Source organism: Aythya ferina (assembly GCF_964211825.1).
Source record: "Aythya ferina genome assembly, chromosome: 18".
Taxonomy (NCBI): domain Eukaryota; kingdom Metazoa; phylum Chordata; class Aves; order Anseriformes; family Anatidae; genus Aythya; species Aythya ferina.
In genome coordinates, this window is record NC_140317.1 from 13089244 (window position 1) to 13113151 (window position 23908).

At 40.5% G+C, this 23908-nt stretch overlaps 1 protein-coding gene across 7 annotated transcripts in view; it reads left to right on the forward strand.

Annotated features, from left to right (window-relative positions):
• The window catches only part of ASPSCR1 (ASPSCR1 tether for SLC2A4, UBX domain containing), a 53285-nt gene that overhangs the window by 16271 nt on the left and 13106 nt on the right, over positions 1-23908 (forward strand). For all 7 annotated transcript variants that reach the window (XM_084492448.1, XM_084492451.1, XM_084492449.1 and 4 more), the window contains 8 exons: positions 2724-2781; positions 3601-3674; positions 4177-4615; positions 10959-11098; positions 14241-14322; positions 15203-15269; positions 16289-16351; positions 16693-16745. In XM_084492448.1, the coding sequence (XP_084348574.1) occupies positions 2724-2781; positions 3601-3674; positions 4177-4615; positions 10959-11098; positions 14241-14322; positions 15203-15269; positions 16289-16351; positions 16693-16745 (976 nt within the window). The remainder of the gene's footprint in view (positions 1-2723; positions 2782-3600; positions 3675-4176; positions 4616-10958; positions 11099-14240; positions 14323-15202; positions 15270-16288; positions 16352-16692; positions 16746-23908) is intronic.

The window sequence follows — 23908 nt, forward strand, 5'->3', positions numbered from 1 at the left end:
CTCAACCATTCTGTGATTCTGAGTCCCTGAAGGTACAGGTGATAGGTGTGAGTAATGTGATAGATGTAATTGATCTGAGTTCCTACTTAAATTTTGTGACACCTGAACACCTAGTAGATGAATGTTTTATAAGCATATTTAAGGGAATGTATCTGTGACTGATTTTGCAGAATTGCAAATAGTACAGAGAAATTATTGAAATAGATTTTCTTAAAATTTCTGATTTCTGGAGGGAAATACTGGAGTACTTTCAGGCTGCCAGGGCCTTGTAGATTTTGCTTTTTTTCTGTGAAGTTCACTCCAATCGCTAGCCTCAAATAACTGAGAAGACAGTGAAGTGCCAGAATTAATTTACATAACCCTCTAAGTTATTTGCAAAGTTCTGTTTGAATTTAGTAATAACACAGGCATAATAGCACATAAAATGGCAAGTTGATTCAGTGACTAAATTCAGCCTCTTTTGTTTGAGGTCTCAGGAGATGGGCAAGGATGTGGCTGTCAGGTGGATTTCATTAGCTGATTTGTAGAGAGGTGGATTCTGTTAGTCATAGGAGTTGTGTGAGTATTTCCCGGTGGGGTGAGGCATAGGAGAAAGCTTGGTGGTCTCCATCTACTGTAGTCTGCTGTTTAGAGAAGCAGATAATCAAGAAAATTAACATTTAGTATTTTACTATCTTATGTTAACCCATTCAATTTTAATTTCTTCAGTTCCCTGGCACACTGCTTTGCCTTTCTGATTGCAGGTTGAATCCCAGGGGTTCAAGTTTTATGCATTGCTTTTATTTCTTTTTTTTTTTTTCTTTCTAAAAAACAAACAAAAAACACAAAGAACTTGAAAGGATGAGTATAATTGTTGCTCATGTTTACTTGGATGAGCGCTCTGTGCTGAATCACTATTTGTTGTGCTGGTTTTCCTTGCACAGAATAATCTGCCATCAACACTTATGTTTGGTGTGCTGTTTTTTTTTCTCCCACAAGATAATACACTATTAATGCTTGTTATTTTTTGTTCCTGAGGGGGGAATTGGATTTGGAAAGAATACTGATCATAAGAAGAGGCTTTTTTTTGTTGTTTTTTTGTTTTTTTTGTTAAAGCTATGTCAGTCGTTAAGCGGAAAATCTACTTCACAGCTTCTTGGTTAATAATGGGAAGAAAAAAAAAACACAACACAATCCTTCCATCTTTAATTGTTCTTTCAGTTCTCTAAATTGTTTTCTGCACAAATTAAATTCTCCATAGTGAAGCTGGGAGATGCATCAAGGTAAGGCACATAGTTCACTTCTGGACATGATGTTCCCAGTGGCATCAAATGATTCTTACCTACAGTGGAAGAGAGGAGTCATAAACTAAGTCTAGACTACAGAGCCTGATCACTCAGTATAAATCAAAGGGGTAGGCTGTACCCTCCTAATTGTAGGCTTGGGGCCAAATCAACTCCTGTAGTAGAAGTTTGCATCTGCAATGATTCTTTCTTAAATTGAATGCTGATACTATTGAAACCAGACTTGATTCCAATTCCAGAGTTAAGTACTAAGGCACTTACTAGCTGCCTGTACAAAATTCTGGTCAGGGCTTGTTAATGCTTACAATGGTGGCTTCTCCAGTAATGAAAGAAGCAGAGAGTGTGTGGCAATTATCTGATTAGAATTTAGGGAGGCTTGTGACAAAACTCTAGGTTGATACCAGAATAACTGATCTCTGATAGGATTCTGAATTAATGAGGGAACCGAGTCATCTTCCATATACGCCTTCACATTTCAGTGATGCAACAACGCGCACATTTCTGCACGCAGTGGGCACTGCTGATTGCATGAATGATCTTGGATGGATGAAAACTGAGACTTGCTATGGTAGATTGTTATTGGCTTTTTCCTTTCAATGTTTGATCAAATAAATATGTAATAAAGCTTCTATTCTTGAATGCCGCAGAATTGCTTATCTTCAGGGAAGAGTAGCATCTTTTTAAGAATAGCACTTGGGTCTGCCTTCTTCACAGCCCTGAACTAGTTCTCCCTCTTTTCTATGCTATGAATCCTTTGCTTATATCTTCCTCTGCAGATGGCCTGTCATCAGCTTGCATCATTGCCTCACTGGAATACTCACCTGTATGTTTATCTTCACTTTTTCTAGAGCAGCAGCCTTTTCTTTGGCTTTGTTTCATCCCTGGTCCCTAAAATCTAAAAGCTTCTGTTGCTTTTTTTTGTTGTTGTTTTAAATCTTTCTGATACTAAGACAAGCAACCTCTTTGTTCTCACATTATTTGCTTCAGAGCAGTATTTCATTCTGTTCTGTTGCTGCGCATACATGGGAAGAAACTGACCCTTCCATAAAGGAAGTACTGTCTATACATTAATAAACTTTTGAACTTAGATAAGGGTTTAAAAAGAGCAAGTACTAGTCATGTTACAGATCGGGCACTGAGGCACTCTAAGAATGATGTTGAATTTATCTTGTAAAATTGGCTCACTTCAGAATTAACTTGAATTATTTCTCCTTTGTTTTTCAACTTGTCAGGAGCTGTGTTTAAGGAACAGTGAGTGCACTGGAGCAAATTCTTTACTTAATTGCTAATACCAATTCTGTGAAGTGTGTAACGGCTGTTGCTTGAGTAACAGGGAGGAGAGTGATGCTAGCTAATTTTGCTTCTTACTATTTCTCTACGTTGGTTTTGGAAGGGATAGACTGCTCTACAGATGCTGCAGTATTTTGCTGTTTATTGCAGGGAGTTTATGGAACAACATGGTGAATTCTGTCCAGTCTGTATTTACATGCGAGATGAGGTAAGTCACCAAAACCTTCTTAACCATCTCTTCTTCTGTCCCTAAAATACAGGGAAAACTTAGCTCCACTTTCCAACCTGGAAAGTGTTTCTTTTGAACTTTCTTAAGAGGGGAAGTAGAAAAATGTTGGTCTTTTGAAAGCCTGACAAGTCTGTATGGAAAAAAGCTTTTTTGGAACATAACCCAGAGCCGTTTAGACCTCTGAGCCCATAAAATGAGCTCAATGACTTGTTTGTGTTTTTCTTTCCAACTTCTTTTAAAGCTCAAGAGTCAAAACAGTGGTTTCATTTTAATAAATATTTGCTTTCCTCCCTGTTTTGATCTTTTGCTGTTAATGTTTTGTTTAAAATTTTGTATGTGTGTATTATGGAATTCGTTCTCCCTAGCTGTCCCCTTCACTTCCCACTGACCTCTGTGGACAGATCGTCTTTATTCTGGAATGGGTCATTACAAGCAGATGGGAAGTGTATGTAATGAAATCAGCTGTCTTCTAGCTCAGATATGTTGCCTGTGATTTAACTGCTGACATAAAAAATAATGCTTTGCTGAGGTTGAATCAGATTTGGACATACACATGGGACAGAAACATGTATAGGTTATCTTCAATGAAGATCCCTTAGTAAGCAGTGAATATGGTAAAGCCAAATGGGTGAATACAGATGTATTCAGGTCTCATTTCCAACTGCAGAAAGAATGTGCTGTGAGTTGTTTCTGGTGCTGTGTGATGATTATCTTAATATAGGCTTCACTCTAGAAAGAGCTCTTTAAATGCTCTCAGATAGACAGTTACTTTCTTTTTTTCCTCTGTTTTTGTTACAGATCTCAGGAAAAGATGAACTAGAGAAGACAACACTGAAGTCACTTGGTCTGACTGGAGGCAGTGCCATCATCAGGTTGGGAGGAGAAAAGTTTGGGCTCTTTATTTTTCATTTTCACTCTAGTGATGAATTTGTTTTGTTTCAAGTACCAAAAAGTTGAATGAAAATAATTCAAAAAAGACAAACATCACTGTGCTTGGTAATTGTCTTTGCCTGTTTACCTGAAACTTCTGCCCATGAGGTGGGGAATAGACAATGACAGGTTTTCTGTGATCATCTAGCCAGTTTTTTGTAATATATACAGAAAGTGGGAATGATTAAAAACTGTGTTTTACAGCTAACTTTTTTCTTCCCTGGAGGGCGATTTTCTTCCCTTCCTGTGGGGAGGGTAATTCCTGTTTTGCTTCCTCCCTCCTCCTAACTTCAGAGCAACTGCAACTGGTTCTTTGTAGCTCTGGAAGAAGCAGATTATTAAACTATGGTCTAGCTGTCTCCTTTGTGTCTTGGTCATGTTGAGAACTGGGAGGACAGCACTTATGATAAATAATCTTTTTTTTTTTCTGGTGTTGTCTTTAAGGGTTGTCATGAAGAAATGCAGTTTGTCTGGTCAGGAGGAAGCTGTGGATGCCATGACACAGTGTAATGAGCCAGTGGTGAGGCCAGGCTCTATCAGAGGAGCAGAGAATGTGCCCTTACCTCAAATGCACGTGTTCCCAAAGGACTTGGACCACAGGGATGTGGCCTTGTCTTTAAACTGTTGCACAGACAATCAAGGCTTGATTAGAGAACCTAATGCCAGTGTGGAGGAGCTGTGTCCTCCCTCAGAGCCCAAGTCTACCCCATTTGTCCCTTTTTTTGGAGATGGACAGCGTCTGGGGGACACTTCTGTGGCTACTCCACCTCTTGGGTTAGATAAGCCATCTTCAAAGCTGCCAGCGACTTTTTCTAGCCCTGGAGGCCCTTCTGAGCCAAAGAAGTCAAAGAACAGCCAAGAGCTGCAGAATGAGCAAGAGCAGGTAAGGTAAAATTTGTTTGCAGTGAAGGCTTTGTATCATGCCTTGGCCTAAGTGGGGAAAGATGTTTCCATATTTGAGATGCTGTGTGTTTCTTCCCCCCCCTCCCTCCCCCAATTTAGCATTGGATGCCTTGGTGATATATAGTTCTGCCAAGTAAGTTCAGTAACTTGCATTTTGGTCTGTTTGCTATAGGATATACAAAAGATGGGAATTTATGAATTTGTCCACTGTCCAGAGGCAAGCAAAGCTTTGAACCTTGAGATATCCTTGGTGATTGGTTCTAATGCAAGCAACACAAGTGCATTAGAAACAGCCCAGAAGAGCTTAAATTTCTGCGTCAAATTTCATGAAAAGCTAAATGTCTTTAAAAAATGCCCACTTGTCACCTGAGCCCTGGAAACTTGCCTTTTTTCTTTTTTAGTTGCTATTGACTATGTAATTTTTCTGAAGGTGAGCAGAGTTTGTCCAGACTTATATTTTCTATTACTAAGAAAGTGCTTGCTGCTTGTTGTGACTGACTTGCCCTCTGAATGATGCAAGTCTGGCAGAGTTTTCCACATGGAAAGGGATAACCTTTCTAGCTCGTTGCAGGATTATGTCCTAGGAGAAGTGGTCTTAACAGATTTGCTGCAACTTGATCACATACTTCTAAGACCTGAGAAGACAGAGTTTTGAACTCTTAGGTTGTAAGGTGTACCCTATTTCTCATCTAAGATGTTCTGTGGAACACTGAACTTCATAGTAAAGCAATTGTGAAAGCAGCATCCAATGCTGGTGGTTGTTAACATCTGCTTCCTCAGTTCCTCCTGTCCATGGTTGCTTCAACTTACCGCTTAACTATTGGTGACACAGTGGATTGCAAGGCTCACAGATGTAGGAAAGGAATTTTTCAGCTACAGTTGCACCACTTTTGACAAAATTTAGCTATTTGAAAAATGAGGTCTGGGCATCTTCTCTTCCTTTCAGTCTACCCATTCCTTCTGTGAGTCTTAATTTTCTTAGTATTGCAGGTGATACAGAAACCTTCCTTCCTTTTCCCTACTTCTGTTTGCATATAAAAGTATATTCTGTCTTGCTTTTAAGTATCTTGCTTCTTAAATAAAGTCCCAGTTTTTAGTACCTCCTAGAGTTGGAGTTTGGTGTTTATCTTTGATTCTGATCCAGCCAAGGGATTAAACAAAGAAAAGCCATATGCAGGAAGAAAAGACGCCCAATAAGGTTCCAAGGGTGCTCAGTCCAGGAGGAATTTAACAAGGCTATGTGTATGCCCTCTCATTGATGCAGAGGTTCTACCTTGGTTGACTTCTTTGTGGTTGCAGTCCGTTCTTCATGAGTTTCTGAATTGTTTAGGTGGAGAAGCCAGACCCTGGAAGGACTCTGGAACAGTTATAAACGTAGGAGAAAGAGGTCTTGCCAACCCAGTGGTGAATGTTTTAGTATATTAGAAACATGTTTGGGTCCATTTAATCAGTGTTATTTAACCTTTTGGAACAGACTCTGAGTGTGGAGTCCTGAACAGTAGGCTGGGTGATTTGTCTGCTCTAATGCATTGCTTGCTTCAATCACACTCTCACCTATGAGTGATTTGTAAAGGAGGAGTTTTAATTGTGTCTGAACAGGAAGGAAGGAATGGTGCAAGTGTTAGGTGTTACTTTTCACCAGCCTTTTGTCTGTGCTTCTCCATGTGCTGACTGGAGAGACAGAACTAATTTTAGTTTTATTGGCTACAGCTTAATGTGAAGTTGTGCTGATGGTCACAGAGCTGCACCATGGTGGCCTAGGGACTCTTGTTTGTGATCCAGGATCTTTCTCAGAATTGCAGTCCAGTTCAAACCACTTAGAGGCGCTTCGGGAGCCAGCCATCCTTCCAGTTTGAGAACAGTTTTGGAAGCAGCTGCAGATTCTGTTGGGGGGGGTCTGCCCTTGTGTTAAACAGCATGTGATTTTGACTGCTGCTTTCAAGCCCTTTGATCTCTGGTGCTTTTGCTGCTGATTGATTACATTTTGTTCCCTCCTCCATTCCTGCCATCCTCTGCTCTCAGCAGCAACAGCAGAGCAGGGCTAGCCACATGGCATCTGCTTTTTGTCCCTTTTCAGTCCTGAGGAAAAAACAAAACAAAACAAATTATTTTTAAACATCAAAGGTTCATTTTTGTAAAAGAATCTTCCCATTAATGCTTTGCCTGTGTGTGGTTTTTGGAGCTGCAGAGAGGCTGGATAAAATCTGTGCTGGCGTCCCTTCATTTCTTAGGATAAAGATGGTTTACAGACAGCTGCATGCTGACTTTGATGTCAGAACATTAATTATTAGAAGGTAACTTTACACCAGATTCCCCTGGAGATTAGAGCTCCCTGAGGTGGTGGGGAGGAGGTGGGTCTGCAGGGAGAGCTTACTGCTGTGGAAAGCACAATAGCCACCACTATACTTCAAATTAAATAAGGGTTTTCCTCAGCTTACCTGCTTACTTGGGGCCAGGATAGTGAGCTTAGACAGAATTGCATTCTTTCTAACACCTAGCTGTATTGCATAGACTGCAATTACATCAATTGCCTGGTAGGCACTGTTGTGAATAGATGGCTTCAGCCTGCTGGTGAAAAGTGTGTAATGTCTCAGCTTTGGTAGAAATAGAGATTTCAAAGAACTGATATTTTGGGAAGGTGACAAACCATAATGCAGCATCTTTGTCTTCTGAAAGGTACTACTGACAGAAAGATAACGGCACAATGCATAGATTTCCTTCCTTCCAAGTTCAATAGTGAAAGGCAGAAACTGCCCTTATGGTGGCCATCTTTTATTACAAGAGATAGCTAGCTACCTTTTGGCACTTGAAGAAAATACCAGATTGGAACTGGAAAGTGAGTAGGTTTACCTGGTAGAGTCCTTTTTGTAAGTAGCCATGGGAAGGTAGCTTTCAGATTCTGCCTGTACTTCGGTGTTGTCGCTGAGGCTTTAAAGCAAAGCTGTAGTGAGAGTATTTAGATTGGGAGATCCCGAATTGGAAGAGTTAAGTGAGTAAATGGTAATGGATAAAGAAACAGGATTTTTTCTGATTGCTGGACTCTGGGCGAGGAATTGGTGGAACAGCCTCTTTCTCTCTGAAGTGTTTCTTATGTCTGTAAGGAGGTGAGATTTATGGTTGGTTCCACTGGGTGTGAAAGACATGGCAGAAGGAGTAATACGATGTGGCAGACTTTGCATCCTCAGAGTCACTGTGGTTGTCTCTTTATTGCTAAGTTGTGCCTAGTAGACACCTTGTGCTGCTCTTCTCTTACAGACCTAGTCATGTAATTCTGAAATTGAGTTGCAGAAACATTGAAAAACAAGCTCAAAACACCTCCATTATTTTCCACAAAAACTCAGTTGCTACAGCTCTCTCCAGAATTTTCACTGTTATTAGGAGGGGTTAACTGAAAATTTAATATTAGGAAATTCTTACTGTAGTTGTGTGTTTTTGCAGTCTAGTTAGATGTAAACAGATATGCTTTTTCTTTCGTATAGAAGAAAGTGTGTTCCTTCATGTAAAGGGGTAGTGAAGTTATGTGCCAGTTTGGAAGCTAATATAGTCAGCATTCAGTGTTGGCTGGGGAACAGAAGAAATTACACAGTTACGTTTCAGCTGCTAAGTCTGTGTCTGTTCTGGGCCACTATAGGTATGGTGCAGAGAATTAAACAGGCACGTCTTGGCTGAATATAATTTGGAGGGCAAGAACAGGGCGTTTATGTCTAGGAAGAAGTAGTTTTGTGTCACAGCGCATACGTAGTTCTGCTGGGCTGAGTGACTGTAGAGGGGGAAATTCCTGCTGGCACAGTGCTATCTGCAGTGCAGAGCCAGTTGTCTCAGCAAAGACGTCTGGAAAGCGAGGTGTGAATGGCAGTTCTAAGGCAGCCTGAGATGGTGAGTGCACAGAGAGAAGGGGTGACAGCTGAACACCGTGGGCTGGGATATACATCCACTTTCTGATATGTTATTATTTCTGTTGTCTGGGCTGAAGCTGTCTTTACCTGCTCCCATGGTTTGGGAAGTGATTGACACTTTCCACTTGGAATCCTGCTGTTGTTATCACTGGTGCTAAATGACAAGTTTAGGATTTGCTAATGCAGACTTTGTAATTCCACTGTATGTCAGCACCACCTTTCACAACATCCCATAGGGTATGTCTGGTTGTTTTTTTTTTTTTTTTTTTTTTTAACTTTGGAAGGAGAAGTCTGTTTTCAGTATGTGTGTTCTGAGTGAAACGAAATACAAGCCTGTAGGAGGAGACTGAAGTATACCTGATTATTTGGGAGGCCTGGTTAATTCTCCTCTAACACTGATCTGCCCTTACTGGATCAGTGGCTCATGGCAGTTAGGACTGTTGTGCCACAGGCTCTTTCCCAGAGGGTGGCTCTGTATGCTCAGGATCATTTCATGCAGGCAGCTCAGGGAGTTCTGCAGCCCTGGACGTTCCTCCCCTGAGTGCAGGGAAAGCTGCAATCAGGGTCCTTCACCCTCTAGTTAAAGCTGACTCTGCTCAACTTTCTAAATGTAGCCAAGGGTCCCACCCATACAACCTCGCTCTTCTAATTTCTCAAATTACCCTTTAGTGCCCGCAAATAGAGTGAACATTGCCTTGTAATTTGTGTCCTCTCTTTTGACAATTGAGGGAGACTCCTTTGCTTCCCAAGGGGCCTGTGCTTGGGGGAAGGGAGAATAGATGGAACAGATGGCAGGAGGAGAGGACATCTAGGCACTCATTTGGATTGCAAAGAGTGTATAAGGCAATATATACTCTTAATATTGCCATGTGTAAGGCAATATATACGTATTTGTTCATAGAACCTAGGGCTGTGTTAGGCTGGCAGCTGACTGTAAAGAAATGCTGTATCAACTACCAAAATTTTTATTCTGGTGGGCCTCTCCATTCGTGAACTCCTTCCCCCCTGCATATCCTATAGGCTCTAGCACAATATTCTGTTTTCAAGCTTTGGGCATGTACAAATTTCTAGAATTCAGGAAGTTTGAATTGTTCAAGGTCCAGTAGGTACAACTGTCTTTTGTGTATTTGACTCCTGTTGTGGTTTATATTCACATTCTGACACAGCTGCTTCTTTTGATGTCAGGGATAGTAGCCAGTATCTCACCCCTTCTAAACTGGAAGGGATATGGAGTGTCAGTCTCCCTTCAGAGATGATGAACACTGTCTGATAGTTTGGGAGTGTGTGTGTGCATGTGATTATGTGTATTCGTATATGTGTATGTATACAGATGTATATAAAACTGCAGCCGTAGTTATAGGACAGGACACAAATGGGCTGACAGATTTGCAATCATGATATCCCACTGCCAGTGATGGGCTTTGGAAGCAGGGGGAGCAGAGTGGCCAGGCTGCCTGTGCCTTACAAGTAAGAGGGGTACATTGGAGGTCTCTGCTGTTTGAACAGCATATCCACAGCAGCTGTGGTGTGGGGAAAGTTGCCAATAAATGTAATGAGTACCTTTATTGCAGCTAATGTGTATACTGAAGTGTTCCCCCCACCATCTGTCTGTTTTGCCTACAACAAAGGTTGATTTCTTTCTGAAAAGGGTTTTGCTGTCCAAGGGAACTTTGTGTCATTTGACACAGAATACTTACCAGAAGCCAGGTTAAAAAGTTGAAACATACAATGAAAACCTGCAGTGACTCAGTTCAGAGAACTCAACAGGTCAAAGGATGGCTCTCTAGAGTAAGGAGAAATGGATTGAGACCTAGTACCCTTGGCTCTGTGGCAAGAGAATGCAAGCCAAGAGAACATAAAGCATGATGACAGGCAGGAATACATGGCAGATGAACAATTTAAAAGGGCAGTTTATAAGCAGTAGTACATAGAATAGCACCTGTATTAGTTGTGTACTGCCTGTAGGATGAGAGTGGAGTGGAGAGGTAAAGTATAATTTTAGGATAGAAATGCTTATAACAAGGTTGTAGCTACCAAAATATCATTATGCTGTCATGTCAGTGAGAAGATCCCACATGCCCGTCCTGGAGGGGAGTAATCTCTCCTTACATTACCTGACTGCAGAGGTTATTGCCCTGGTTTTCCTATACAGACAGGAGAGCAGCTGGCTGTTAGGGTGTCACTCATCAAACAATATAGGCTTCTACTGCTTGTTGGGAGGAATTGTGCCACAGGCTCTATCAACTATAAAAAATAACTAGTCAAAACAATGGCAGCCTCGATACAGTCAGTCTCTGATCGTATGGTCATGAATTCCACACTAGTAATTGTAGTTCAGTTTGAACACACTATTCTTTTTTCAGGAACCTTTCAGAATAAGCAAAGTAGTGCATTTGAGACTAACCTAAGCCTGTTTTTATTCTGTAGTTTGTGGAACGAGAGCCACTTTTATGTCACTTAGACCTGCTAGAACCACTTCCTGCTGGCCTAGATGACCTTCCTGATGATTTTTTTGAAGTCACAGTGGATGATGTACGGAAACGTTTGGCACAACTGCAGAGTGAGAGGTAAGTTCCCTTTCTGCTGGTGTTTGAGTTTGCTTCATATTCTTTTGCTGAGCAGAGTAACACAGTGCTCCTATTGATGGCTGTGATTTCTGGGGAGAGGGTTGTAGGTAAGTTACTGGATATGGAATTACTGAATTAATGATCAGCACTGGAAGTCTCTGCCCTTTATGCTGTTTAATTTCAAGGGCTATCCCATGTTTCTGTGACAGAATGTATGTTTTTGTGTGAACTGGTTGACTATTTGTGCATGAGATAATTGTTTTACTTGGATTTTGAAAATTTAATGAAATGAAATGTCTGTGATGCCTGTGTGGTGGTAAGTTTATCTGAGAACCTCAAGGTAACGAGGGCCAGGCCCTCACTAAGGAAAGGATTAAAAGAAAGGTCTCTTTCTGCCTTCTGCATTTCAAAGAGTTACTCAAAGCCACTTAACACACTGTCTCTTTTTCTTCCTTTTCTTCCCCCTTCTTCTTAAAGAGCAACCACTGTCTATAATTAGATGTGTTTTGATTTGCGAGAGGCTCAAAGCAGTGGTGAGCTCCTGCTTTCTGTTTTGATCTGATTTCACATTTACTACTAGGAATTAAATGGCTGGAATTAACAACTTCTAATGGACAAAACATATGAGCACAATGATAGCTTTGTGAGAATAACTCTCATTGAGTATGCTGGGCTGCATCAAAATAAGCATGGCCAGCAGGTCACGGGAGTCAGTTCTCTCCCTCTGTTCTGTTCTCGTGAGACCCCACCTGGAGTACTGTGTTCAGCTCTGGGGCCCCCAACATAAGAAGGACAGGGACCTGTTAGAGGAGGTCCAGAGGAGGGCCACAAGGAGGATGATCAGAATGCTGGAGCACCTCTCTTATGACAAGAGGCTGAGAGAGCTGGGGTTGTTCAGCCTGGAGAAGAGAAGGCTCCAGGGAAACCTTATAGCAGCCTTCCAGTACCTAAAGGGGGCTACAGGGAAGTTGGGGAGAAGCTCTTTTATCAGGCAGGTAGTGACAAGACAAGGGGTAATAGCTTTAAACTAAAAGAGGGTAGGTTTTATGTCAGACATTAGGAAGAAATTCTTCATTATGAGGGTAGTGAAGAACTGAAACAGGTTGCCCAGAGAAGCTGTTGATGTCCCATCCCTGGAAGTGTGTGAGACCAGGCTGGGTAGGGTGTTAGGCAACCTGGTCTAGTGGAAGGTGTCCCTACCCATGGCTGGGGGGTTGGAATTAGACGATATTTAAGATCCCTTCCAAACTAAACCATTCTGATTTTATGACATCATTAGCAGCTACTAGCTTTTTCAGCCAGTAAGAAAAGCCATGTATTTTAAGAAACAGCATTCAACTTTTATTAGACCTCATCAAAAAAGACCAACTTTGAGAAATTACCCAAATGGAAATAATGTAAAATTAAGCTTAACCACAAAGCAAGATGTGGGAATGTTTGGGATGCACATGAAGAGAGGGAAGAACTATAGGAAGACATTGTTCGAGTAGCTTGCTGTTGAATATTCATGACTTCATTGTACTTAAATTCTGAACTAAAAACTCAGGTTAAGGTAATGTTTGTCTCCTTATCACACCATTTTGCTGTCAACACGTCCTTAAGAACTTAATTTCATTAGTGTATTTATTTTCAAGAGGATCACAACGTTCTTTTAAACTTTACAAGTATTCTGTGAAACTTCGGGACAGCTCACTTTGCAATATAGCCAAGACTGAGCTGAACTTCTTACTTAGAGCTGTTCCACCTCCTCCACCCGCCAAGGCCTCTAAAATCTGCATGTGTACACAGATTGGCCTGAAAATTGCTCTGTCACTTGTGGGTCTGGAGTAGTTAGTGGTACAAATGTAGGGTCATTTGGTTGGGGGTTACTGGAATTCAGCCCCCTCAAAAAAGACGTCATTTCCAAATTTGCTGATGCTTGTAATCCTTTTTTTCCCTTGCAGCCAGGGATAAAAATAAAGGCAAGTTGCACATGAAACTGATATCATTTGACTTCTGATTTAAGCTGGTGAATCTTACCAAGAACTAGCTGCATGCAATGCAATGCTTTAAGTGCAGTTAGAATTTAACTCTAATTTCATAAAGAGCTGAGAATTGGTGTAAATCAGAAATTGGTACACAAGGAAGAAATGGAGCAGGTTAATTTCATGTTTGTTTTTCAAATTCTGAGTAACACTTTCAGAGCATCTTTGCGGTGTACTGGCAGACAGTTCTGGGTACAATTGGTGAAGTAAGCCTGTAGCTGTTTTGTTCAGCAGCTGTTCCTGAGATACCTTGATGACTCTCAAAAAAACAAACAAACAAACAAACAAAACCAAAAACAACAAAAAAAAGCCCACACCTAAAAACCTGCAAAAATATGTATATAGAGGTTCAAATTGTTGAGGTATAATAGAGAGTTTTCAAATAGTTGTGCTAAATTTTAATTAGATGATCAAATATTTCACCAAAATTTAGTCTAGTAAATGAGTTATCTGGAATTAAGTACAAACAAGGAAAAAGATCTACAGCTGAACATGAGATTGAAAGGGATCTGTTGGATCTAAGCTTACTTTTTTACTTAGAGCTAAAAATACATATTTTTCCTGAATGTACTGTTTTATTGTGAATACTGGCAGATCTTTTTTGCACCTACTACTCCCTTTAAAAGACCAGTCTGCAATGCCATTTCTTGAATGAGATGAAACTTACTATTTTTGTTTTGTTTCTCTGTTGCTGATTAATTAACCTGTTAATTCTTGTGCCAATATTGTTTTTTCAGTAGCTCTTCTCCCTCCCTGAAGTAATCTTGTCCCACGTTAGCCTCTATTTCATTGGTTTAATAAATCCATCTCTTCTCACATAATCTCAGCAAATGTTCTGCTGCTGTTCTTAGTAGTTTTTCTGGCACCTGCTCTAGTGAACTTATTTTTAAACTTGTACAAGAAAAGTAATTTTATACAATGCTATCACCAATGCTCAAGAGTTCCATATATGAGAGTGGGGCAGGGAGCTGTGAGAGGTGGGGAAACTGCTGTGAGGGATACGTGGAACAATTGATCAGTTTTCATCAGCCCTGCTTCGACTTAACACTTTCTTAGTAATACCAAAATATATCTTAAAGTTATAGAAGTCATAGCTTGTCATCTTCCCATGTATCTAGGAAACGCCTGGAAGAAGCTCCACTGCTGACCAGTTCTTTGAGGGAGGCTCAGATGAAAGAAAAGATAGAACGTTACCCTAAGGTAGCCTTTGTTCTTTTTCCAGTCCTTTTGGCTAGTCCAAACTTGGGAATTAAGTAGCTTTGGAAACCAGTTGAGAACAACAGGATCTTCAGTTACTTACAGGAGGACTTTTCAAATTTCTGTCTCCATTAATTGTTTGTGGGACTTGCGTAACAGTGGTACTACGTAAAATCAGCTGGCCTGTAATGGTGTTGTTAAGTGGCAGGCAGTACAGGTCTTTTTATTTTATTCCAGGTGATTGTTCAAAACCCTTATATGTGCACACATCATTATGTCTGACTGAGCTTTCCTATCTACATGTCCTCTGTAAACTCTTAAGATTCAGTAATGTCTCATTACAGGGTAAATGATGTTATGGACTGGAGATATCTCGCTCTATAAATATGATCCTAATGCAGTTTTTATCGTCTGTCTTATTGCAAAGTAATAAGAGATTAAGTTCTCGAGTTAGGTGCTGTCTAACCAACACTGGAAATAGAATGGTACAATTTACTTCAGAAGTACTGCCTGGGGTCTGTCTGACTGAGAGGATTCCTGCTACTATGGATGCTTTTTTCTGTACCTGTCTGTGTTAAGGATATAGAGTGACTTCATACTTCATTTGAGCATCACTTAGCACAAGGAGCTCCTTCTCTCTGAATAAATACTGCTGCATTGTACATCATAGTGTTTCTATAGATCAACTCTCTTAGTCTTTGAAAGACAGACCAAGGAGGAGCTGCACAGCAATTGCTAGCCTGTATGTTATTTTGCCCACGTAGAGTAAATAGTTAAAATCTCCCTATTTAAAAAGAAACTTGCTCACAAATTTGAAGCTAAGGTCACGTCTTACCAAATAGCTATATGGAACTAACTTAATGTACTTTGCCTCTGACTCTAGGTAGTTTTGAGAGTCCATTTCCCAGACCGTCATGTTCTACAAGGGTTCTTCCGACCTAGTGAAACTGGTAAGAGGTATCTCTGCTTCAGTCTGTGTGCCTGCAGCTAACATCTCTCCTTGTTGGATAGTTGCATGACAAAAGAGGGGTGGTTCTGGAATGATCTTTCTGCTGTCCAGGGGAGGAATTGTGCTCTGAAAAAGCAGCTGTAGCTAGTTATACTGTCCTTATCCCTGAACTGGATGAGAAGGGAGTCTGAGGTAATTACCTTACTTAAGGGGAGTTTATTTCCAGGATTACTTGATGGAGATTGTCATGCTGTTTGATGGCAAAATATTTGTGCTCAGGAAAGTGTTCCACATGATTTCCCATTATTTGGGTTGAAATGGTATGTTACAGAGTTATTTTTTTTTTTCAGAGAGAATCTGTAAATGAAGTCTTGGTGGAGCAAGAGAAAAGTTTGCATGCTTCCTCTATGTCAAAGCTTTTTTTTTTTTTTTTTTGGGGGGGGAGGAGGAAACCAGCAACAACAACAACAAACAACAAAACATGCACACAAAAAAACAAACCACAAACCTCCCTTCCCACACGGGAAAAAACGGAGGAAACAAGATTTACCTACTGTAATAAGGATAATGGGCTGGACCTTTCTGCCTCTATCATTTCAGAAAAGGTAGTAAGTTAGACTGCATACAGTGTAACCCTTACTGTTATTGATTTAGATCCTCGTATTCTGAGATGGCAGTGATGCTATATTTTGATGCTTTTCTATGGAAGAAAACCTAATAATTAGCTACTAGTGTCTTACCTGACTACTCTGAAAATCTTGCAGCTGCTATTGGATTTCCTAGGAAGAACTTCACTGCCATCTTTAGATTTTTGCCAGGGGATGAACATGTCCAATTTTTTTCTAAGAAATTTGTAATGGTAATGGGTGTATTGTACCAAATATGGTACAGTTGAGTGGAGCAAAAGGTGATCTGCAGATGCTGTAGAGGGCAGTTCTGTAGAAACAGATTAACCATTCTGCCCAGCATCTGAAGAAACAAATGTATTCAGCAAACCTTTCTCTCCTCCTTTTCTTACAGTTGGCATTTTGAGAGACTTCGTAAGAAGCCATCTTGCAGATGCAGATTTACCATTTTATTTGTGTAAGTGTGCTGTTGGTAATACTTGACCTTACTTCACAAAGTCTATTTGTAGCTGTGATGTGTATGGGATCTTGTGATGCCATGAGAGATGACCTGGGGAGGGATTTTTTCTCCCTAAATGTGGCCTCAGAATGCAAAGGAGGTATAATCTGCTCACTTAGCCACATTATACATCTGCCCAATAAGAAGCCTGTGTTGGCAGTATGAAAGTGTCACTTTTTTCTCCCAAAAAAAATCAAACGGAGAAAAAGAAAAAAGCAGTAATCCTTCCCATACCTGCTGTGCTTATTGTTTTGGTTGCTGGATGGTCCTGTTTTATAACTTGTTTTTTTTAACTTCAGTTATTGCACCTCCCAGAGTCATCTTGAATAATGAAAGTTTGACACTCTTTGAGGTAAGGACTCACGTCTGCTCTCTGATTCTTTGACTTGCTGCTTTCCCTTGCTGTCATGTGCTTTAGTTACTTAAAAAGAAGACGTGTAATGTTATGATTCATGTAGACTTCTGCTTAGCCAAGAGTAATGGAACAAGGTATTTCAGAGCACAAGCTCCTCACCAGAAGAGGTCCACCTTGTGCAGGAAGATGCACTTTTGTTGTTACGGGGGTGGGGGGATTTGTGTTTTTGTATACATATGCTCAGTGCTTTTATGAAGTCCAAACCGTATTTAACCTTAAAACATTATTGCAAGAGCTGAGTTAATGACAGTTTGTTGTATCCTTAGTTGGCCTAATATAGTAGGAGATGTAACACTGGATTTGGATAGGTACAGCAGGAGGTAGAGGCTACATTAGACAAAAGTCTGACTTTTTTGGAAGTTACTAGATGAGACTCCAGTTTCTCAAATCCATAGTCCTGGATGCTTTTGCAAATGTTGTATAAGGTGGTCTTGAAGTCTTTGGCTAGAGACTTGGGTCTGTGTAAATCACACATGCTAAAAAGAGACAGGATTAATTTTTTGCCAGCTGCTTTACCCCAGACTCACCATGTTTAAAATGTGCTGTCATTCAGAGATTTGTAGACATTTGTAGCAATGGACTGAAGCTCACTTGCAGAGTAGATGGTCAAGCAGACTGCAGTGGGAGTTTTAGCTTGATGCCCCTAAGGGAGCAGAACAGCAGGGAGGCAGGAGAGGGATAGAAAAAGAGACCTTTTAGGCAGCATGGTGAATTAGGTAGGGTTTAGTATGTCTCTGAAGTTGTTTGTAATGAAGCTTTCCAAATTCCACAACTTCCTGACCAGGCTGTGTGGGTGCAATACAAATGTAGCTGATCATAGGCTATTGAACGTTCAGGGAGGCCAAGTGTGGATCACTATGTTCAGTGGGAAGTCTCCACTCTTCCTAATACCCTGTTAAGAATTTGTGGCTGAAATTTGACAGTTCAGGAGTGGTTTTGTTATGTCAGAGTTCTTTGTATTATCACAATACCTGTAAGAGGTGTAATTTCTTAGAGAGTCCTGAGCATCTTGGGGATCACAGCCCTGTTTGGTTCTGTGGTTCAGGAACTCTGTGTGCAGTAGCTCTTAGTCCTCAGGCTGTGGAGAGGCTGCTCTGTTTTTATCAGCCTTCCTACTCTCTACACGAGCGTGGCATCTGTTTGAATGTGCTGCGTGCATGGCAGTGCTTCTCCTGCCAGACAGGAATGGGACAGCATATGTGTTAGTAAGGCATAATACCATGGTGGGTGGGGAGAAAAATCATTTTTCTTTTCAAAGCCCTTTTGTATATTTTACTTAATAACAAAAATACCAGTGGAAAACACGTTGTGTCTTTGAAACAGGAGGTTTTGCCACTCAGGCATGAAGGCAGTTCCTTCCAGCTTCCTCTGACTTGTGCCATCTCATCCACATCTGCCACCCAAAACACTGTCTCAAGTCCCACATGGTAACCATGATGGGAAATGCAAAAGACAAATTTTGTCTTCAGATTTCTGAGAAACCCCAGGAAAAGGAAACTGGTTATGGTTGCATTGCTAATAATACATTTGGAAAACATTCAGAGGAAGAGCAGATGGTAATAAAAAAAAAAAAAAAAAAAAAAGAGTTCTGCACTTGCTAGCTGTTCTGAGGCAAGGGAAGCAGCCTCAGAGCTGTGACTAGTACAAACCGGTCTGAAATGGCACATGCACACTACTCTCTGCCCTCCTGCTCCCCTCTGTGTCCTAAGCTGTCATGTGTGAACACATCCCTCACCTAGAGTTCCTTTAAAAACATTTTTAAGATGCTTATTGGAAAGATTTTTTCAACGTTCTGAAGTCTCTCTGTAGCTCTCACCAGCAGATGTCTCCTGCATAAAATGGGTGTTTTTGTCCTTTCCTAAGATTTGGCTGAGATGCCTCCCAAGGTTTCTTGTCTTAGCATCTGACTTACCATGTGTTCCTTCAAAATACAATGCTTCATTTGAGTTTCTCCGCAAGAAGTGATTTTTTTTTTTTTCCATATGCCACATTTCCATCTAGAATCCAATGAATTTAGTTTGCCTTTTCTTTTGTACCTCCTAGATGCTGAAGACTCACACTCACATTCTACCTCTATAATTTACCTTTTCCCCATTTTTGGTTCACAGTTCATTTTCTCTTGGATATTTTGTTGCTTCTTTGAGATCTAGGTACTTCACTTCTGGAAGCTGCTTTCTTCTGTTGTTTTCAGTCACTGTTGGAAAGTATCCTGTCTGCTCATGTGCCTATCTGTATCACCTTAAAATCACCTGTGACCATTCTCTTCCTTTTCTTTAGTTAGCTTCTAAGTCCTTTGTATGCTGTGCTCGTTCCCCATAGGAGAAGCTTTTCTGCATTTCACATTGAATGCATCACCTTCTTTGCTGGCCCATATCTGCTTTCTATCCCATCTATCCTCTGATGTCTCTGGTCTCTTTTGTTACCTTTGGTTCATATTCTAAATAAACTTCAAAATCCTCTGTTTCCCTTTATTCCGCAAATCCCCCTCCCCCAAGAGTGTTCTTTTATTTTCTTTTTCAGTATACATCTGTTGTTTCTCTGGACCTCTTCCAAAACATAACTTGTTCAGTGAAACACCAAAGAAATAATTACTTTTCCCTGTCTTTGAGTCAGAAATGTTGTGGCAGGAATTTTAATTGGCTATGTTAAAGTCTTCATTTGGCACCTGGTACCGTTACTTGTGCTTGTTACATGTGTGGCAACTTCCCAGTTTCCCAGTTGTGATGGTAGTTGTGGAATTCGTTCCTTAAGACAGCTTCTTGAAATATATAAAAATGTACTGTATTACTGCACTGTAAAGACTTTTTGCTTTAGAGCCTAGTCTCTTTTAGATCTGTTTAGAATTGACAGCTTGATAAAGATCCTGATCATTTTTAATGTCAAGCACCTTCAATTTATGATGGCTTTCTTTAGGTTTAAGTACTTGCAATATTGCATGCAAAGGTGCAAAACCTTGGCATCAGTACAAAACTGATTGTTCAAGATACAACATTCTAAAGCAGAAAGTTCTCCTACTAATTGACTGTTTTAAGGAATCATCTTTCTCATTTCCAACTTCTTCTGTGTCAACGTAAAAGCAGACCATCCAATTAAAATAAAGGGTGGGAAATTCAAAGTTGAGAATTGTTTTTTTTCATGCAACATATAATTACAGTGCACTCTAAAGTATAATTAGAATGTGATTGTGTTGAGAATTTGGGCATAATTAAAGAAAAGAAGATGTTTTAAAGCATAATCTGAATACACAGGATCACTTGTTTGAAAACGTAGAATGCACATAAAAGTATCTTAAGCATGAGATTTTAGGGACTAGACCATGACCTTATGATAAGATCATCATCACATTATCTAAGTTGCATGACTTTGATAATTTTCTTAATCAGTTGTCTCAGTATATACAAATGTAGGAATGCATGTATGGGGAAAAATATCTTGGACTTCATATGCATCTCAGTGAGCTGAGATGAGTTGATTGTTACTGCTCTGGAACAAAGTCGTAAGGTGACAAAATCAGCAGCTCATTACTGAATAGTAGTCAAAACCAAAACAACTTGTGTTCCAAAATCAAAATGGAATATTTGAATTCAAATATATAAACTGTCACAGAAACATAGAATGGTTCAGGTTGGAAACCCAAAGACCTTAAAGACGACCTGGTTCCAACCCCCCAGCCGTGAGCAGGGCACATCTCTCACTAGATCAGGTTGGCCAAAGCCTTGCCCAGCCTGGCCTCAAAAGCCTCCAGGGATGGCGCATCCACAGCTTCTCTGGGCAACCTGTTCCAGTGCCCCACCACTCTCATAGTGAAGAATTTCTTCCTAACATCTAAACTTAAACCTCTGCTTTTTTTTGGTTTAAAGCCATCACCCCATGTTCTGTCACTACATTCCCTGATAAAATGTCCCTGTCCAGCTTTCCTGTAGGCCCCCTTTAGAGGTACTGGAAGGTTGCTATAACGTCTCAGTTCTTCTTCAGTGCTGTTTTCTTCTACTTCATGCAAATGATGATGTGACACATACAGGCAATAGAAAATGCGTATGTGAAACAGTATGGGCACTGCTAACTTCTTACAGCTAGGGGTTCTGTAGAAGCTTTTGTTTGCATACAAACTTCTGCTCAAAACCATAATGTGGATGTTTGTGCTTTTAAGGGAACTTTTACTTAAGTAATTTAAGCAGTAGACACACATTTGCTGGTTACAGCTAAGTCAGCTGAAGAGACTCCTGCCCCACTATTCTCACTTCTGGCACCTGGGCTGCCATCTATTTCAGTCTTGATGATTTTTTTATAAATATAAACAGTTTAAATAACAGCTATTTTCAGGTTCAGGTCTTTTGGCTCAAGTGGATTAGAATCCCATAACATGTACAAATCCAAGTGTTTGTTAATATCTTGCCAAGGGTGATAGTTGAAGGTCTGAAGAAAGTAACCTTTTCAGTGGTTACTGGTGGTTTGGCTCAGATACGTCACACGCTCTAAGAGCTTGCTGATGCAGTAATGTCAGTGGACCTGAGTAAACTCTTTTCTGCCAGAGACCTCGCTAAAGGTTATGGTCAGTTTAAAGAACACTCTTTCAAGTTTTGTAATTTTTCTCCTTCTGCAGCTGAATATATAAACTCTGCACAGTTTATAATGAAGGTTGTCCCTGTAGCCCATCTGGCGCAGGAAACTCAGATAGTTGGAAATTTGTATGTCTATAGGTATATAACTTTCTAGATTTTTTTTTTCAACATGAGCACTCAGGTTAACATTTCAAAATGCTATTGTTTTCAACAGTTTATCCCTGAATTAGGAAAGTCAATGTGGTTCTTTACAGGTAAATTGAGTTGATGATGAAAGGAGCAGGCCTGAGTGCTTTTTGTAATGAAGTTTATTTGCTTTAGTCTTGATTACAAGAACCCTAGGGAATTAGAAATGAGTGCGTGATTTGACCCAAATGCTTGAGTCTAGCAACACTAGTCTAATGAGGTGAGTAGAGTAGACGTTTAGCAATAAGGAAAGCCACGTGTCACTGGATTGGCAAGAAACAGCAAGGGAACTGACTTGTTTGAAGAGCAAAGAAATTCATGTATGCTCAGGGTGAGGTGTGAGAAGGGAGAAGACTGCAAGGGCTGACGTGACTTGGAAGGATAAAATGGGGTGAAAAGAGGGAGCAGAATGAAATGTGTGCTTAGATGGAGTTTGGCTCCACTGTCAGTTTGGAGTTTTAATTTTTTGAGGCAACAGCTTCTGCAGTGCCAGGAATGTGAGTTGTGGAGGGCATGATAGCTTGTGCATTAAATTCTTGAAGTTGTTTAATGCTCCTGAGCGTAAAATGTCCATTTTATAAAATGAATTTGTAGATTGAAAAGAGTGTGTTTAATGCTGGTGGCTATGTTGCCTGTGTCCCTCACACGGGGCTCTAAAGAGTCCCTTTCTGGTCCTGATCTAGTTATGGCAGGAAGGATTTTGTGTGTTTACAGACATTTTATTTGGATAAAGCATCAAACCAGGAAAAAAAAGTTTCCGCAGAGAACTTGTCATACCGTTCTGATTACCTGTCCTGCTTGTCAGAGGCCGAAGTGCTCCAGTTAATTTGGATGGTGCCTTGTCCCAGTTCAGGTTGTCTTATCCTGGGTGAAGCTTTGCTATCTGTTACTAGTGCAAATCTTCTTACATCTTATTTTTGTCTTGAGAAAGGGAAGGCATTATGCTGTAATGTCTTCTGCTGGAGGTCCAAGTGCTCAGCAGGGTATCTGAAGGAGGCTTTCTTCTCCCCAAAGAAATGGGTGCAGAAGTTCTGGCTTTCATGTCCCTGGCAACTGTGTCATTGTTGGATGCCCTTTTTATAGGCAGCTGTTACTAATTGGGCTGCTTTGGCTGAGCGTCAGTGCTCTTAGTAAAAATGACACTGTCACAGGCCAGGAGCAAGAGGAGAATTACTTCTGGTGTTGGGCCAGGTGGGGCAGCACTGGGGACAGGACCTGCTCACTGCTAACGTGTCTCTGGTGTCTTTCAAACTGTGAAATTCTCAGTCTGGGAAGAAGTTTGTGTGAGTCAGTATCAATTTCACAATTGTTGTAAGGTTGAGGGCAGACTACAGTGCCTGGTCCTGCACTGGGTGGGATTGGGCTTGGAGAAGAGGAGCTTTTATGCTAAGGTGACCATGCGGTGCTTATCTCTGTACTATGAGAGCTTGTTCTGGAATAACACTGTGTTAATACACTAGAATGTGTACATTAATGATGTGGGGTTCTTCCACACATCTTAGGGAAAGGGAGCACAGGTAGCTAATTTCGCAAGCTGTTATGGTATCTCCTTTTTATGGCTGTGTGAAAGGTTGAGAAGGGAGGTTGTCTTTATTGGTATTAGAGCTCTTTATGTTTGTCAGTTTGTGTCATGTAACCTCTAAAATTCATGGCTTTTACTCCAGGTGCTCTGACAGTGGTGTTAGCAGTAGCCTCCTGGAATGTTTTGCAGCTTATGCAGTTCTTTTGCAAACATGTACACACACAACCTGACGCTTCATTTTAATAAGATATTTCTTAGATGACTAGAAATCTGTTTCTATTCAGAACTGATCTTCCAAAACCTGTGTACTGCTATGCTGTATCTAGCAATTCTGTACTTTTTTAAAAGCATTTAACTTTAAAACTTTTAACCTTGTCTTTACGTTCCAAAATGAGATTTTGTCTAATTACTCTCTCATAAATGATTTTTCATCTCTTAAAGTGCTTTGTTCTCCTTTAGCTCTCAGAAACTTTTTAGATTGTTGTTCCCCAAACATGGTGCTTAAACTGTTTAGAAACAGAAAATTAGAAAACCAAAGCGTAGAGGAATAGGTTGGCTTATGGCTCTTCACAGTCCGTTCTTGGTTTTCTAGGTTGCCTCCTGTCTTCTGAAAACACGTGATGCTATCATGTCTAACCACCAGTGAACTATTACCTCTTAGGTAGGGCTGGGACACATAAGAATTCCTTTATTTCTTCCCTTGAGTTTAGCTGTGGGCTGCTTAACTGCCTTCTGTTTTCTCCTCTTTGAGAGATGCTTTGGTGCACAGGGAACTCAAATGTCATCATCCAAGGATATGGAAATTCTCTCGGTGAACTTTAAAAGGATTT